Source organism: Oryx dammah, unplaced genomic scaffold (genome assembly GCF_014754425.2).
Source record: "Oryx dammah isolate SB20612 unplaced genomic scaffold, SCBI_Odam_1.1 HiC_scaffold_27, whole genome shotgun sequence".
NCBI lineage: Eukaryota > Metazoa > Chordata > Mammalia > Artiodactyla > Bovidae > Oryx > Oryx dammah.
The window spans coordinates 16,107,803-16,126,373 of NW_024070211.1; the positions used below are offsets into that span (position 1 = coordinate 16,107,803).

At 40.8% G+C, this 18,571-nt stretch overlaps 1 protein-coding gene across 5 annotated transcripts in view; it reads right to left on the bottom strand.

Moving 5' to 3' along the window:
- The window catches only part of DIS3L2 (DIS3 like 3'-5' exoribonuclease 2), a 362,916-nt gene that overhangs the window by 304,435 nt on the left and 39,910 nt on the right, over positions 1–18,571 (bottom strand). For all 5 annotated transcript variants that reach the window (XR_005718935.1, XR_005718936.1, XM_040228111.1 and 2 more), the window contains exons 2-3: positions 5,848–5,991; positions 5,173–5,330 (exon numbers count right to left, since the gene is read on the bottom strand). Coding sequence is in view for 3 of the 5 variants with exons in the window: in XM_040228111.1 (XP_040084045.1) it covers positions 5,173–5,330; positions 5,848–5,899 (210 nt within the window). In the remaining 2 variants the exon portion in view is untranslated. The remainder of the gene's footprint in view (positions 1–5,172; positions 5,331–5,847; positions 5,992–18,571) is intronic.

An 18,571-nucleotide genomic window follows, 5' to 3' on the forward strand; every position in this document is an offset into this window, starting at 1 on the left:
CCACCAGACCCCTCTTCACTCGTTTGCGCCATCTGTTCCTTTTCCCAAAAAACCAGTACCAGTTCCAAACCTCAGTCTGCCCTATTTTGGTGAATGGCATCATCATCCATCCACCAGCTCAACTCAAACACTGTGGAGTCATCCATTATGACTCCCTTTGCCTCACCCTCCACAATTCACTCGTCAACAGGTCATGCCAGCACTAGCTTCACGTCCACCCACTTCTCTCCGACTTCACTGCCACCACCCATGTTCATATCGCCATATTTTCTTGCTTGGTTTAGAGTGATAGCCTTTTACGTTGTCTTCCAGCTTCTACTCTATTCATCTCACAATTGCCAGAGAGTTGTTTTAAAAGCATAAAATAGACCATGTCCTTCCCCTGCTTATTACTCTTCCATGACTCCCCATCAGTTCTTTAAACAAAATCCAACCCTCCAACACAGCCTAGAGAACCTACACGGACTGGCAGCTGCCTAACTCTCCCATTCATTCCCAACATAATCCCCTTTGCTCAGTATATTCAACAGGCCTTCTTCTAAGTCCTCAAAAATACTAGGCCTTTTTCCACTTGCCATTCTTTAAAAAAAAAAAAAAAGAATAGAGGCATTTATTGATTTATGTGTTTAAAAAATCCAAGGTTACGTGGCTTCAAGTGAGGTATAAAATGACAGCTCAAGATTAGGTTTGTTTCCACTTTCCAATCTGTTCCCTTGTATAGGTTCATTTTTTTAATTTAATATATATATTTTACCGATGTATAGTTGACTTACAATGTTTCAAGTACACAGCAAGGTGATTCAGTTATACATATGTACATATATTATTTTTGAAATTATTTTCCTTTATAGGTTATTACAAGATATTGACTATCATTCCCTATGCTATACAGTAAACCTTTGTTGCTTGTTGCATATCTTTTTGTTTTAATTAGAAATCTAGCATTCTATTCATACTAAGTCAAACAAACAGAATCGAAATGTCATAATTTTTTCGGTTAGGCAAAAACTGATTAAGTTTTCTAAAATATATATAGTATACATATTATTTATATGTATATGCTATACAAAAGCTTTTGTATTAAACCTGATAAAGTCTTGAGAAAGAAGACCAAAAAAAAAAAAAAATTAACAGACAGAGAAATTGGAAAACATAAACTAAATGAAATAGGAGCACTGAATATGAAATAGAAAAAGTGAAACAAACTGATAAAAGTAAAAGATCATCATATAGTCCACTTGTTTTTAACATGGCTGCTCATAAGAAACATATCTGGAGCTCTAGTGAAAACAAAGCAATACCTGCACATCTGTATCTTTCAAAAACTTCCAAGATAATTCTGATATGCATCTGGAGTTTTAAAAATGATTACAGGTTTTTTCTATTAAATGGCAGTTTTGGTGATATAGAGTTCTATTATATTTTCTGTTGACCAATCATGATACAATGGTATTAAGTATTAGTTACATAATCACAATAGTAAAAGATGTTTATCAGTTTTCACAATCACCACTTGCCATTCTTCTACTGACTTATATCACTGCCTATAATGTTCTTTTCCTAGTTCTCCAAATGTCTGGTTCAATCTCACCCTTCAGATCTCAACTCAAGTCACCTCCTCAAAGAGGCCTAATCTCCCTATGTAGAGTGGCACCCCATAGTTATTCTCTCTCATTATTCTTGCTTTCTTATAAGCACACAGACTGTAATTTTCTCTTTATTTCTTCAGTTGTTTTTGCCTGTCTCCCCCAGAGAATTGCCTGTCTTGCTCACTGGTATATGCTTGGCACTTAGTAGGTGGTCAAGAAACACTTGTTAAAGCTTATTAATTCATGTCTGCAGAGTTGAACTTCTCCCACCCCACCAGTATTCATGTCATGAATGTCATCTGTTCCTTCTAAATGACTGGGCAGTCCACTATAACCCACTATTCTTCTCTTTAACTCACATCTAAATGTTCTCTGGCTGATTTTCCCTCTTAATAAATGGTGAATGTCCTAGAGACAGGACATCCTGTCCTGTCTTCCTGGACAAGGATTTCTTTCAGGGTCCAATAACAACTTTACACCAACATTTTAGCCTAGGAGAAACTTGACTTCATGCCTCAGGCAGCTATTGGGGCTCAGCCTGAACCATCTTTTGCCAAACAACCACCTAGGAATATGAAACAAACCAATTTTACCATCTTTATACCCATGTCACTTTGGTCATCACCCCAAACCTGAACTCCTTCCAGGCCGCTCTATCCCAGACTCTCATTTTCCCCAATACCTCCCATAATAACTTCCCAATACGGTACCTATGGAGAGAAAAAGGACATATGTTTTTCAACACGAAAACTCATTTTCCAAAAAAAAATTTCAAAACTCCATGTACATGACCATTGTTGTTGCCAGTCAGTTCGAACACAGGAAAGAGATTTCTTTGGTCACTGTGGACTTCTCTTCACCACACATGACAAAACAACACTGAAAGCACTGAAAATAAAATAATTATTCCACTCCTATTAAAAAATATCTGTCTTTCAATAAAATTTTCTTTAGATGGGGAAAAGACAAAGGATGTCACAATATACTTAAGTCTGCATACAAAAGTTAACAAACACTTACATCTAATTAAGATGTAGCATTAAGATTTGAATGCCACAGCATTCAAATATCTTTCCTTGACTAGCTTTTTTACCTTAGCAATCAGGGCCTGCACAGATGGACTGTTTCTCTGCCTATGAAACCCTTATTTACAGTGTTGTATATTTCACAAGGTGACCTCATATCTGGAACCCATTCCTTTCCCATCTGCAGAGAACAACTGCTCTCATCTGTTGGGGGGATACTCTGGCTGCAGAGTCCCATGATGTCACAGGCCAGGAGGAATCACTTACAAACTCCTGGGAACCAGAGTTGTTATATTGATCAGCTTTTTGTTTTAATATTAGCAAACAGTTGTTTCAATAGCAAAAACTAATATAAGGGAGCTAAAATAGCACCATTGCAGAATATTTCCATCAGCCTATCTCTATGGATTTTATAAACGATTTTTCCTCCAAGTCATAACAACTGAGGGTCCACTCACTCTTCTTCCAAGACATTACCTTGATCCTTTATTCAGTCAGTAAATAAATATTCATTCGATATAAATGTATTAAGCATCGATCAAATGCCAGTCATTGGGCCAATCTGTGGGAATAAGACATGACCCTGACCACAGGGAAGTGAACAATCTGAGGAAACTCAAATGCCAAGAAATGATAATAAGTTTAGAATAAAGGGTAAACAAAAAGGTTGGCTTCAGGAAAAGTGATAATGATCAATTCTGGTTGGAGAATTAAGTGAAGCTTCACAAAGCGGGTAACATTTAGGTAAGGTCAAGCATGATTATATCAAGATAGTGAGAGAGAGCATTCCCAGCATCAGGAACAGCGTGTACAGAGTCACAGAGCAATCAAAGAGCAGAGTTTTTATTGGGGACGTTTCGAAGATCAGAGTGAATGGAGCAGGGCGTACCTGGAAGAGAAGGGCAGGAGATAAGACTGGTAAAAGCACAACAGGTCCTCATACATGGAACAAGACGAGGGCCAAGACACTTGCAGGGGAACGGAGTGCAGTGTGTGCGCTGAACGATAAACAGCAAAGAAATGGATTGATGAATGAACAAATGTCCAGCTAAAGCTTTAACTTTCCTGAGAGGCCTTATCAAAGAAACCAGGGGGTGCTTTAAAAAAAAAAAACCCACCAATGCTACCTCTGAAATCATAAAGAGCAACTAATTTGTTAAAAATAATTTTTCATTCAAAGTCTATATTAAGCGTATGTACTGGACCCACAGGTAAATACAAAAAGTGATTAAAAAAAGGACAAGAAGATGAGAGTATCTATTAATTGGCTGGATCTCCAGCCCCAAATACAAATAGAGAAGCCAGACACTCAGAATGAGAGAAAATGGAACACAGTCAACATCTTCAAGTGAGCCAAGTAACACATGGCAATGTTTGTATACTAACCTAAGAATTATATAAAACAGACTTAATTCAAAGAATATGTGGCCTTGCCTCCCTGTTCATCTCATTACCGACTACCTGCCTCAGATTTCACACTTGAAAAGACCCGAGCTGTCCCGCTCCGTACTGTTTCACAGTTCCTGTCTTCATTAGTGCCACGCCCTCTCCTTAGCTCCCTCCCCCACAGGCATCACTCATTTAATACAGTCATCCTTCACTATTCACCGCAGGGGTCACCTCCTAGTTTCCCGGTTTCCCTGAACATTCTCCCATACGCCCTGGTCACACTGTTATCTGAGCACTTACCCTTTATCTTCAAATCATCTGTCCACAAAAATGTCTGCTGCACAACGGGGCCACAGGCTCAACGTACGGAAAGGCAGCCTCACCCACCTTCATCTCAGAAGCACCTATGTGGGATGCTCCTATACAACGGCTCGTGGCTCACAGTGGATACTCCAACGTTTGCCGAGCCAAACTGCTGAACTAGCTTGTAAAAATATCTAGCAAACTATAAAGCTCTCAACAAATATTGTCTGCTGCTGTTTACTGTTTCCTTTTCGACCTTAATTCTCTATAGTCAGCATCCACATGCTCCAGGCAAACTGACCTACAACGTATCTTACAGCCACACCCTATAATCCCACTTCTCTCTTAGGAGCTCACACTGGTCCCAAGAGAAGCTCCTTCTCTTCACTTAACTGCACCAATCCACAGCCTGGCTCTAATATACCCCTTCCAATAAAGCACTCCTAGAGTCAGGCATGACTGGGCGACTTCACTTTCACTTTTCACTTTCATGCATTGGAGAAGGAAATGGCAACCCACTCCACTGTTCTTGCCTGAAGAATCCCAGGGACAGAGGAGCCTAGTGGGCTGCCATCTATGGGGTCACACAGAGTCGGACACGACTGAAGCGACTTAGCAGCAGCAGCAGCAGACAGCCCTTACAGGAAGTCATGACTCCCTCCTCTCAAGTCTCAGAGCACTCTGCGATGGTCTTGTGATACTTCTCACCTCTAGCTGCTCTGGAGGTCCAAGAAGTGGAAAGCCCTGAGCCTGTGATGGCATCGTTTCTTTCATGCACACAGCACAGAAAAATAGTTTCATGAATAATTGATTACTTCTGATTCCATATATTCAAGGAAGAGCCTTCTAGTATATATTTTAAGCACCTGGATAAGTGTTCCTCTCTTCAGGCCTTCTGAAACATCCTCCTTGGACATGTAGGTTTCAAATATGCTCTTTTTCTTCCCTCGTGTGGTCTTGCTCTTTGACTTTTTGTCACCTGGCGAAGCACCAACACCATGTGGGCCAAGCAAAGAGGACACACCTAGAAACATGAGGCAGCAATCAACTTTTTCCTCAAATATCTCTGTATTTTTAAAACTGGGGATATTTTACCTTTTTTAAAAAAAAGATTAAAGACCAAAAAAAGAATAAAATCCCCTGATGATTTCAAATAGTCATAAAAAGGAAAACTGGGTAAGAAAACATGAATAAAATGTACACAGATGAGACATGAATTTTAAATCAGCACCACAATATACATGGAACAGAACACAAGTGATGGGCTCAGTATGCTTTGCTGTTTATAGACACAAACTTTTAAAAACATGAATTACTAAAAGATCATCACTTTTCTAGAGGAAATTAAACAGCTGTGCTCAATATAACAATATATTAAGATAATAAGAAACCACATAATTCTAAAGTAAATAACCTGCAGGAGAATATTTACGAGGTCACCAAAAGAATTATAGTCCCTCTTTAGTCCTAAGACCTGCTCTGTGCCTCCATTCCAGTTTTATTTCCAGTTGCTAGAGTAAACTCCATTTTCCATTTGCTACCTCTGGGGGTCCCCAGGGGCCGGAGGTTCAGCCGGTAGTCAGGATGGCTCATTACTGGTTCCAAGGTCACCTCCTTTCTCCAGATCCCGCAGGGCCTCCACTGCTCTGAATTCTTCCCGCCTTGAGCAGCTCAGGTGTCACTAGCTGAAACCAAAAAGAGACAGTTGACTGAAGAACAGTTAACCTGAAGCCTCCTCTGTGCTCTAGGAGATTCAGGAATTAGATGGCACAGGCAACGCGGTGTCCCCCACCCTGGATCCCGGCGTGAGTTTCTGGTCGGCAGTTAGTCAAGCACACCATCTGTCCTGAGCTGCTTTTCAAAGCATTCAACCTCATGAGTATCACAGCCTGCTTGCTTGGCCCAGCCACTTCTACTAAAAACCTCCACAAATAGGGCAATGGGGTGAAAATTAAAGAATTCTGAGGTTCTGTTCAGCTAGTGAAATGCACAAGAGCAGGAGGGAATATGGTTTTGAAGATGGTATAAAGATCTAGAATCTAAAGGCTATCATGAAATAAGTACTAAACTAGGGCTCAAGAGATGCAGTATTTACTAAATTTAACCTCAGACAAATAATGTTCTTCTGTGAAATCAAATCAATTTCTCAGAGTTCAGCAACACAACCTAACTTACTGCCACAACCAGATGTCCAAAACTATGCGTGGAACCCCCAATGATTCACTAGCTTTCAAAAAAAAAATGCAGTATTGTAGTTAGATATCTACTTCACTTCTCTTACCTGCCATCACTTCAAAACAGTCCTCTGACCAGAAGCTCAGGCGGCTGCTCCTAAGGAATACAAGCAGCTGCCTGGCTCAGCGGACTGGAATGTGGGGCCCTGCAGCCAGCCCCCCAAACCCCAGCCTTCCACCTGGATAGTGAACATGTCATCACGACATCTCCATCTACTCTCTGCTGGCCACTGGCCCAGGCTTCAAGCCTATACTTGCGAATTTCCAAAATCCGGGTGGGCAGCCTGCTTTCCAATAAAATGGATCAAAATGTCATTCTGAACACTAGCTTCCATTTCCGCTAAATTTCCCACACACATCCTTCACCAAAATGATGTCATTCTTCTTTAAGTCGAAATTAATACTAACTCAGGAAAGAAGCAACAGAGACCAAGAGTAACAAACCACTCAGTGATACATGATGAGAGTCAGAGGTGAAGTCGAAAAGTTTCAAGAAGGGAGGGAAACAGATGGTCTGAGACAAGCACCAAGGCAGAGGGATGGCACCTTCCGGAGTCCAGACTGTCCCACTGGCTTTATTCAGAAATGTACTCACCTACTCCTTCATCCAACAACTGTTTCCACAAGGCACTATGCTAGGCACAAGGAGGGATACAAAAGTTAAGGAGACTTAAAAATCATATCAAAATAACAAGTAATACAGGTGGGGAGTGATAAGCACTTTATTTTTTTTAAGTATGGGTATGTGTATGTATGATGGAAGAAGAGTACCTCCAGGTCCAGAAATCTGAGATAGCTTCAGGAAAGATTTTAAGGAAGAGCTGAGAATGTGAGAAATGCATGCTGCTGCAAAAGCCGGGGTGGGGGCAGCGAAATACAGATACGCAAACAGAAAAACACGGGGAGGTTCTTGCAACGTTAATTCCATTTGGACAGAGTCCAGCCTATATGAAGGGAGGCAGTGGCAAGGAAAACAAAACAAGTTGGAAGGTCTAGAAAACCAGCCCCATTTTCAAAGGCAGTAGGGAAATTTCTGAAGCGTGAATGAGCGGAAGAGAAGAACAACAGATCAAAGTTGTGTTTCAGGAAAAATTAACCTGGCAGAGCACTGAGAGTCATCTGGAGTCGAGAGAGACTGGCAGCAGCTGCACCTTCGGAAAGAACCAGAACAGACTGGTAAGAGGAAAGGAAGGCCTGAACTAGAGCTGCAGCTGCAGACATGGAAACAAAGAGATTGTGAACATGACCTTACACAGGCCAACTTGGCACCACTCGGCAACCAGGCGTATCTGAAAGAGAGCAAGGAGGTGGCAGTTGGGTGAGATTTCAAGTAAGGAGGCTGGGAGATAAAAACGACGTGAAGTATTACATTCCTCTATGTGGCAATACATACCTCTATTTATACTCTACATATGGAACTACACACTTCTACCTCAAAAACTTGAAAACTGGAGCATCTCTCAGATAAATTAGCCAGCCATTTGCACAAAGATGGTATGCCAAAGTTTTCTAGAATGGAAGAGACTGCCAAAAATGGGTAAGCTGATACAGAAGAGAGCCTAGGACAAAATCTGAGTTAGGGCAACTTTTAAGAAATGCAAAGAGAAGAAGAAGTAGAAAACATAACAAAGAAGCTAGTAAAGATATAGTGGGGAAAAAACCAATATAGTCTGATGATAAGAAAACAAGAGAAAAATAACTTTCAAAAGAAGACAGGTTCATGGTTTCAAAGGAAGACAGGTTCAGGGTTTGCACCAACTACTGGGTACGAAAACAAATAATGGGAGCCTTAGGGTGGGGCGAGGGGTTGGAGCTAGCTGCAAGCAGAAGAAAGACAATTCAAAAACAAGAGCTAGAATTGAAAATGGGGTACTTCATATCAAGTCTAGATGCAGGCAAGAGTTCAAAATTCAAGGGAGGTACTGCCAGTCCAGTGAGACGGAGGTACAGAGATCGCAACTCAAAAGTCCACAGGCAAGCTGCCTTTGTAAAACTTTTTTTCCACAGCAAATATCTCGGTTGGTGTGATATGCACCTAACTTTTCTCTCTAGCTCAGGAAGATATGAAATGTTTGGTTAGGTTCATTACTGTAAACCCCACTGGCTCCCATAGTATCTAGGATAGAATAAGTGCCCAATAATCATTCCTTAAATGACTGGATGAGTTTTGTTTTCATGAACAAGCAGTGAGAACACCAAGCAAAGCAGGGTCATTCAGGGAAACCATGCGAAAAACAAGTCAGCAAAGAATGGGAAAAACCAGGAAACCCCATTGGCAAGAATAAGCCAGACCAGCTGAGCAGAGCAGAGAGTCAAAGTCTGCTTTTGGGTTTCAAAGTACTGAAGAGAGATGGAAAGATTCTGAGACTATAAGACGCTAAGCAGCACGTGGACAAACAAGCACTCTCCCCTTCCCAGGGATACGACTGTGAAGCCCATTACCCCTGGAGAAGACCCGCATGCTCCTATCCTGAAAGCACAAGCACACTCAAAGCACAGGCTACTCTCTAATCTTCACCAGAATGCATGCCACCGCTACACCCCCACCAGCTCCAAGAGAGGGTGTTTGCCTCGGAAATAGCTACACATTCTGAAAAGCTGGGCTGGGATGAGGATAAGCACACAGTAGTGGGCAAGAGTGCTACGTGGTACAAAAAAGTAGGAATGAGGAAGCAAAAGCACTAGACTTGAGAAAGTGAAAACAAAGAAAGCGTTTGAGTGAAAGAAGTGATGGCTTGAGACCCAATGTTCAGTACAGAGTAAGCGCTTGAAATTTTGAATAAATGAAGACTATCTGGGACAAAAACCAGGTTAAAATGAATATATACTAGAGAGAAATATGAGTAGCAGGACCAGGACTAGGGACAGGCAAGCAAGGTATGTAGCATAAAATATTTATAAAGCCAAAGTCACACAAGTGCCAACTTCACGCTTGCAGGACTCCGAGAGTAAGTGCCTCCTTAAATGTTTGTGCCCTAGGTATCTCACCTGCCTTAGCCCTGTGTCTCAGTCAGCCTATGAGTAGCAAGAACGGGAGAAATTTATGAATCTGGGTAGTGAAGGAAAGAAACTCAAGGAGATAAAGTCATGAGAGGTTTAAAGAAAGAAAAGGTTGAGCCTATTCAGAAGCTAAGATGGAGCCAATGGAAAGTGAGAGATCATAAAAACACATGAAGAGGATATAATTAAAGGAATTTAAAAAATAGGGTTATAATAAGTATCACATTTAAAAAATAGAAAATTAACATTACAAATAATTAGGAAACATATTAAATAATTAAGGCATTCCCTGGTAGCTTAGCTGGCAAAGAATCCACCTACAATGCAGGAGACCCCAGTTCAATTCCTGGGTCAGGAAGATCCACTGGAGAAGGGATAGGCTACCCACTCCAGTATTCTTGGGCTTCCCTGGTGGCTCAGCTGGTAAAGAATCTGCCTGCAATGCGGGAGACCTGGGTTTGATCCCTGGGTTGGGAAGATCCCCTGGAGAAGGGAAAGGCTACCCACTCCAGTATTCTGGCCTAGAGAATTCCATGGACTATACAGTCCACGTGACTCGCAATAGTCCATGTGACTTGCAAAGAGTCGGACACAACTGAGAGACTTTCACTTTCACTAAAATAGTTAAGTAGTGCTAAAACACTACTTAATATTATTTTTTTTAAAGTAGCCAATAAATCCCTACTTCATAACATATTCTGAACTAAGATTTAAATAAAATATAAATGTTTAAAAATGAGTCAGAGAAACAAACAGAAGGCAGGAAGAAGAATCTCCCAGGATGGCTGAATGAAGAATCTGACAAATATTATATACCCCTAACAATAAATATGGACAAAATCATCAAAACCAACCATTTTAAGGGTCTAGATGCTAACCAAAGGCTACAACAAATTGAGAAGTGTTTATTCAAGAAAATCTACTGAATCTCAGTAACAACAGTGAGAATGTGTGGTGGTTTAGGCTGGAGCTCCCACCATCCTACACCTACTCCCAGTTCCTTGATGTGGAAGTCCTACTAAAGCAGCAAGCAAGCCCACGGCCACAGGGGACTAAATTTGTTTAGAGCAGAACAAGAAGAATTCCATGTCCATGGGCATTTTCAAAACAATAGTGACTCAAGGTGCAAAAAAACAGGGAAGGCCAAGGCCAATATCACAGCTAGTCTGAGACTGCAATACTAGTTAGGGCAAGTACCAGACCAGTAAACTAACCAGAAATTTAACAGGGAGAATCAGGCAATAAGACAACCAACGGGTTCCTTGTTAAGAATCTACTTTTTCCTCCTGTGTGCAGGAAAGACTGTAAACATATAGGAGGGAAATGAGTGGGCCCTAGAGAGCTCATCTCTGGATGAATGTGAGCCTTGCAAATACAGAAAGCAAAAGCCAGGGCAGAGCCACATAATGCCTCAACTTTAAAAAGTCCAGGGCAGAGCCACATAATGCCTAAACCCTAACCCTAACCCTAACCCAAGTCTCACCAGGACCACTGATACAGGATGGGGGCCTCATTGTTGCAAGCAGTTAAAACATAACTTCTAACTAATCATAAACTGACTGCTAAGACATGCTGACTCAGAGGCAACTACCAGACAGTCATGCTTAAAAAAAAAACAAGAAAGAAAGAACTGAACAGACACATGTGTGGCTACATACTACAGGAGAAAACAGACTCTACAGAATTAGCCCATGCAAGCCACTAAACAAAAAGAGCAACCACCTCCAACTCCGAAGGAAAAGGAATCAGAATGCAGAATATATTATCAAAAATGTCCAGATTTCAACAAAAAAATTATAAGATATGCAAAAAAGAAAAAAAATAGGAAAGTGTGATCCATACACTGGGGCAGGGGATAGTTTCAATAAAAATTATCTCTAATTGAGTCTAGATTTTTAGAGTCAGTCAACAAAGACTTCAAAGCAGCTATTATAAATATGCTCAAAGAACTAAAAGAAGCTGTCTTTAAAGGAAAGCATGATGACAATGATTCATCAAATAAAAATATCCATAAAGAGATACAAATTATTTTTTAAAAAGAACTAAATGTAAATTTCAAGTTGAAAGAAAGAATACTGAAATGAAAATTTCACTTGAAGAACTCAAGAGCAGATTTGAGCTAACAGAAGAAATAATAGGTAGACATAGAAAAACAGATCAATCAAGATTATCCAATCTGAAGAAAAAACAAAAATGAAAAAAAACTAACTCAAATTCAGGATTTGTAATAAAGAATAAGGCTCCATTTTTTTCATGCATGACCACTAACTCATCTTAAGCCTCATCTCCCCCTTCCCCTTTGACCCATCCTGGACAGGTTGGTAAGAAAATCTATTGCATCCTCACCTTTTTTGGCACAAGGGGGAAATTCAAACTTCATAAATGCCCAGCCTGCACATGGACCTTTGAATCTCCAGTTCTCTAACCACTATAAAGGTGTAACTCACTCCTTCCACCTGGCTCAAGCCAGGCCAGACATGCTTATACCCAACCTGCTTTGCCCAGGAGTCTCCTGGGTTAAGTAGTAAATTTTCTCTCAAACTCTCTTGATGTATGGAGTGCAATCAATACAGGCACCCTACTAATTGGGAAGGGGTCCGTTCCACCTCCACAGGGTGACCACAAAACAGGAATGAAAGAAGGGACATGTCTACTAACTTTATAGAAATGAAAACAATTATAAGGGACTCAATGAGCAAATTTATGCCAACGAGACAACTTAGGTGAAATGCATATATTCCTAGAAAAACACAAATTACTGAAGCTGACTTAAGAAACAGAAATTTTAAATAGACATGTAAAAAATAAAGAAATTAAACTGGTGATTTTAAATTTTCCAATTTAAAAAGTCCAGGAACCTTCACAGTGAAAGAAAAAATAATACCAATCCTTTTTCAGTTCTTCTAAAAAATAGGGGAAATATTCCCCCAATTAATTTTATGGAGACAGTATTTCCCCTGATACTACAAGCAGACAAAGACATCCCCAAAATTTAACATTTAAATAGTTTCAATTTTTAAATTTCTTTTTAGATCAGTTTTGTTAATTTGCATTTTTTAGGCATTTGTCAATTTCACGTAAAATTTCCTTTTTTCTGTGGGGGGTGGGTGGGTGTGGTGATGGATGTTAAAATATCCTCATGATCTTTTTAATACTAATAGCAGTCTGCTATTCTTCCTGAAGTGATGGAAATTTTCATTATTTGTGCTGCCCAATATAGTAGCCTCTTCATATCTTCTGAGCAATCTGAAGAGTGGCTAGTGCAACTGAAAAACTAAATTCTGAATTATCTGTATTTCATCTTTATTTTTATAGGACATTATTGCAGGTTTTAAAATTCTAGATTGTCAGTCATTCCATTGCCTGCTGGCTTCCACTGTGTCTGTTGAGAAGTTAGCCATTAGTCTTCTTGTTGGTTCTTTGAAAATATACTCTATTACTTCTCCTCATCTCTGGTGCCTTTTGAATTTTTTTTTTTTTAGTTATCTATAGTTTGGTTTACTACAATAAACCAAGGTATGAACTTACTTTTATTCTGCTTGATGTTAGTAAGGTTTTGAGAATCTACTGCTTGGTAAGTTTCAACAGTTATGCAGGGTTGGCTGAAGTTACGGAAAAACCCAAAGGAACTTTTCAGTCAACCCAATAGAAAGCTTCCAGCAAATAAATCTCCTTCGGTATCATTTCTGTCCCATTCTCTCTCAACCCCTCATCTGGGACTCCAATCACACACTTTTGACCTTCTCCATGTCTTGATGTCTCCCTCAATCATTTCAGTAATTCTCCAATTCATTAATTCTCTCTCCAGCTCTATCTAATCTTCTGTTGTACTAAGTCACTTCAGTCACGTCTGACTCTTTGCAACCCCATAGACTGTAGCCCTCCAGGCTCCTCTGTCCATGGGATTCTCCAGGCAAGAATACTGGAGTGGGTTGCCATTCCCTTCTCCAGGGGATCTTCCCAACTCAGGGACTGAACCTGGGTCTCCCTGCATTGCAGGCAGATTCCCATGTGAAAGAAAGTGAAAGTGAAGTCGCTCAGTCGTGTCCGACTCTTTGCGACCCCATGGACTGTAGCCAACCAGGCTCCTCTGTCCATGGGATTTTCCAGGCAATAGTACTGGAGAGGATTGCCATTTCCTTCACCAGGGGATCTTCCTGACCCAGGGTTGAACCCAGGTCTCCCGCATTGTAGACAGATACTTCCCACGTGAGCAGGGCCTAAATTTTAATCCTTATCACTCTGGCCCTAAGGGATTATCATATGCACTACTCAGCTTCTCAGCTTCTAAGTCTTTCAGTTGATCCCTCCAAAAAAATTAGTAAACATCTGTAGGAGGCAAACAATCCAAAACATAAGCTTTTATTTTCTCCTAGATATTCATTTATGACCTTTCAAACACCTTTCAGTGGTTTTTTTCCCTTTGCTGAGGAAGGGAAGGTGGTAGTGAGCTTTTCTAGTTCTCAGAAGAAAGATCGGTTTCAAATTATTTTCTATGCTATAACTGGAAGTGGAAGTATCAACCTAACACTTAACTCTCTCATTCACAGTCAATACCTTCAATTCCCAATTCACACCTATACGGACTCACTCTTCTTTCTCGCTGACAAAAGCCGTCTTATGATTTCATCTATCCTATCCTCTCATCCTGTATGAAAGGAAGAAATATCCCTACAGGTTTAAAACCCATCCTCCTTAATGTGTGTTCTTCACCCAATTTTTATCTACTCTAGAACTTTGTCATACTCATTTTTCTCTCACAGTAGCCCCCCCAACAGAATACATTCGAATTAAGGGACTGGCCCAGCTCTCATTCTGCACACTTCAAGCTACCAGCTACCATTCCATTTCTCTCACTCTCATCTCTACCAAAGTTTGAAAATATGGTCAAGACTCATAAGCTCCATTTCCCCATGACATACTCTGTAATCCCCCTTGGAATATGACTTCTGTCCTCACCTCTACAATGAAATAAGGCTTTCAGTATTCTGAGGGAGGAAAATCCTCATCACTAAAACAATGGTACAGTCTCAGTCCTCTTCCAGGCCCTGCCTAGAACGGAGATGCCACTGATCAGCCCCTTGAACTACATATGCATTCTTCTCCACTGACATCCAGGACACAGCACTCTCTTCGCTCTTCTAACTCTCTCTGCAGTTCTCAGATTTCCTTGTTGACGCCTCTTCTTTCTTATACCTCTTCAGTTTCTACCATTTGCAACATACTATTAAGTCTCATCTCACTTCTCTGTTAAAAAGTTTTAAATCTACATCTCCAACCCCTCTTTCTACAGTTCTTGAACTTTCCAACTTCCTGCTGAATATTGGCAAGCACTTTGAATGCAACATGTTTCTAATTCAAGTTATTATTGTCTTCAAACCAGATTTTCAGCCTTCTACTGCATCCAGATTAATGACATCATTATCATCTCTAGGCAGCAAACAGTAGTCATCTAATTTCTTTTTCTCCATTAAGAATATTCTATTACCAAATTTTGTCTATTCAGTCTTCAAAATGTATCCTAAACAGATTCCTTCCTTTTCACCTTGATTAGCACTGTGTGAATTCAGGTTGTAGCCTAAGCCTAAAGATGACAAGTTTAACAGGTCTCTCAACCACTAATCTCTTTTTTTTTAATCCATGTTTCACCTAAAAACACAGAATATATTGAATGCACAGCATTTGCAAAACTCTTCAGGGTTCTTCAGTGCAACTCTTTAATCTAACCTACTGTAATGATTAATTTTATCTGTCAACTTCACTAGATCCTAGGGTGCCCAGAAATTTGGCTAAACATTATTTCCGAGTCCATCTGTGAAAGTGTTTCTGGATGAAATTAGCATTCGAATTGGTGGACTCAGTAAAGCAGTTCACCCTCCCTAATGAGGGGGAGGGATCATACAATAAGTTGCCTGCCTGAGTGAAATGAAAACCAGAGAAAGGAAGAATTTGACCCTTCCAGTCTGATTACTTGAGCTGGGATCCTGGTTTTCTCTTGCCCTCAGCCCCACTGGCTCTCAGTCCTTCATCTCAGGCTGAATTACCCCACCTGCTTTCCTAGGTCTCTAGCTTGCAGAGAGCAGAACATGGGCCTTCTCAGCCTTCATAACTGCATGAGCCAATCCTCATAATAAATATCCTCCAATATCCGTGTCCTAGCAGTTTTGTTTCTTTAAAACCCTAATGCATCTATCGTCCAGGTCTCATCTTTGTTAGGAAAACTAAAATACAGGTAGTCTTTTTCAGACTTCAGAAGTAGGGCAGCAGGCCTCTGACCAGCTTCTGAGCTTGCCTGGACCTTGCCTGGACTATGTGCCTACTTGCGAACATTGCAACTGTTACCAGCAAGTCCAGGGAGGAGCAAGTCCAGGATAAGAAAGGGAGTGGGTCTTGGAATTTCTTAAGCCCCTGGGGGCCTGGCTAACCCCCTGGGGTCTAACAAAATCTTCTGACTCACAAGGTGAAACAAATAGCTTTATAAAAGTTAAAGAAAAGCAGAGCTGTATTTTTATGTGCAGAGCAAACTGATGATGATACCAGTCTGTGGCCTGGAATTATAAGCAACAGCCCTCAAAGCTGCAATCTGAAGTCTCGCTCATGGAGTGGACCTCCTAGGACCCTTTCCCAACTGAAACTCCAGGTTGCTGTTAACGTGGGAATTCCCAGCACTGTTCAAGTCTAGATGTAGGTTGCTGTCCCAATTTGGTGATGTACACACTATTACTTCTCTCTATTGCTTCTATTTCTTTTCTTTTAATGCCCATATATTAAAATTAAGTCAATAATCTTCTAAAAAAATTGAAAATGTTTTTATACAACAAATGGTTTCTTTTGTTAACAAATCCTTTGAATCTAAAATGAAAGTTAAACTTTTGGCAAAACAATCCCTTACTAAAGATTTTTTGTGAATTCCTGATGAAAATAAGTCAGAAGAGCCCATGCCTGGCATCAAAGTTGGAAAAGCTTAAAACCAAACTGGGGGGAGTGGGGAGGGAATCAGTCAAGATGGCAAAGGAGGAAGATATGAACTCACCTCCCCCTGACAAACACATCAAAAATACCTCTACATGAGGAACAGTTCTCACAGAAAACTAACTGGAAACTGGCAGAAAGACTCCTGTACAACTGAGGCTATAACAAAGATCCACACAGATTTGAGTAGGAAGGGAAGAGAAGCAATCAGGTCAGGACTTGTACCACTGGGAGGGGATTCAGAGGAAAACGGAGAATATACAGGCAGAGATTCACCCTGGGGAGTGAGTGTTTCGAGCCATATATTGGGTGCCCCAGTCCTGGGGTCCAAGCCAGGGAAGACAAGGTCCCTTGGCTGGTTAGACAGCTATTCGGACTAACAGGAGAGCTGCAGGACACCTGGATTCCACTCACAAGGAGTGCACAAGTGCTGGCTTGCATCCTAAGCAGGGTGGAGAAGGCAGACTGAAGACTGCTCCAGTGGCTGCCAAGTTTCCCACAACTGCACTGGCACGTGCCCAAGCCTGAGCTAAGTGAATACCAGAAGCACATGTATTTACCTTGCAGCTCTACACCGGAGCAAGGGCTACCACAAGTGGGAAGAGAGTTTGGCTGTGTGACACAGAAGTGACTCTGTGACACCAGGGTGGTGTCTCTCAGCATGGCAAAGACAGCCATTGCTGGCATTTACATGGCAGCACACGGGGATAGTTCCAATCTGTGATGGCAGCCAGCTCACCACAGCCTAAGCCCTATCATGAGATCAGAGTCTACCCAGGGCCCTCTTGCTCCAGCAATGACCCCCTCTGGGGCAAGGGAACCAGTACTGGGAGAGGGAAGATGCACACACTTAAGAGGGAGCAGAGCCACTTGGATCAGAACCTCCAGGACTTCTGCTCCATCAACTGGAGATCCAACTCCACCCCCAATAAGCAGAGGGGAAAGCCCTGCCTTTCAGCTGGCCCCACCCAGCCCCTCCATCTCCAGCCCTGCCTCCTACCAAGGTGACAGCAGCACACCCCACGGAAAGGCGTTGACTCCTGTGAACAACAAATCCAGCTCTCCCACCGAAGGCACTCAGTAAACAGAGCCTGTACAGGAACACTGTCACATTTTAAAATCTCAATAGGTAGCCATTCACCTAAATGCATAGAGACAGAAAAAGTTAAGCAAAATAAAAACACAGAGGAAATGTTCTCAACTAAAAGGGCAAGTGAACACACCTAAAAATAAATAAATAAATAATGAAACAGAAATAAACAGTTTACCAGATAAAGAATTCAAAGCTTTAGTAAATAAGAAAACTAGCTGAATTAGGGAAAAGAATAGACAAACAGTGACTTTTTTTAAAGGAACTAGAAAATATAAAAAAGAACTAGTGAGAAATAAAGAATACAATAACTAAAAGGAAAGAAAAACACTATAAGGAATGAGTAGCAGACTCAGTGAAACAGAAGAATGTATAGGTGATCTGGAAGACAGAATAATGGAACTCACCCAATAAGACCAGCAAAAAAAAAAAAAACCTTCAAGAAATGAGAACAATTTAAGAGATCTCTGAAATAACATCAAGCATACCAATATTCACATTAAAAAGGTCCCAGAAAGAGAAAAGAGAGAGAACAGGGTCAAAAACGTACTTGATGAAATTACAGCTAAAAACTTTCCCAACCTGAAGAAGGTACAGAAAGCATGGAATGACCCAAACAAGATGAACCTAAGTAGACTCATACCAAGCTGTGTCATAATTAAAACAGCAAGACTTAAGATAAAGAGAGAATCCTAAAGGCAGCAAGAGAAAAAGAGTCATGTACAAGGGAATCCCTATAAGGCTATCTGCTGATTTTTCTGCAGAAATTTTGCAGGCCAAAAGGGAATGACCTGATACATTCAAAGTGCTGAAAGGGAAAAACCTGGAACCTAGGATACTCTACTCAGCAAGATTATCATTTAAAATTGAAGGAGAGATAAAGAACTTCAAGACAATTAAAAACTAAAAGAGTTCACCAATACTAAACCTATCCTAAAATAAATATTAAAGGGTCTTTTCTAAGTAAAA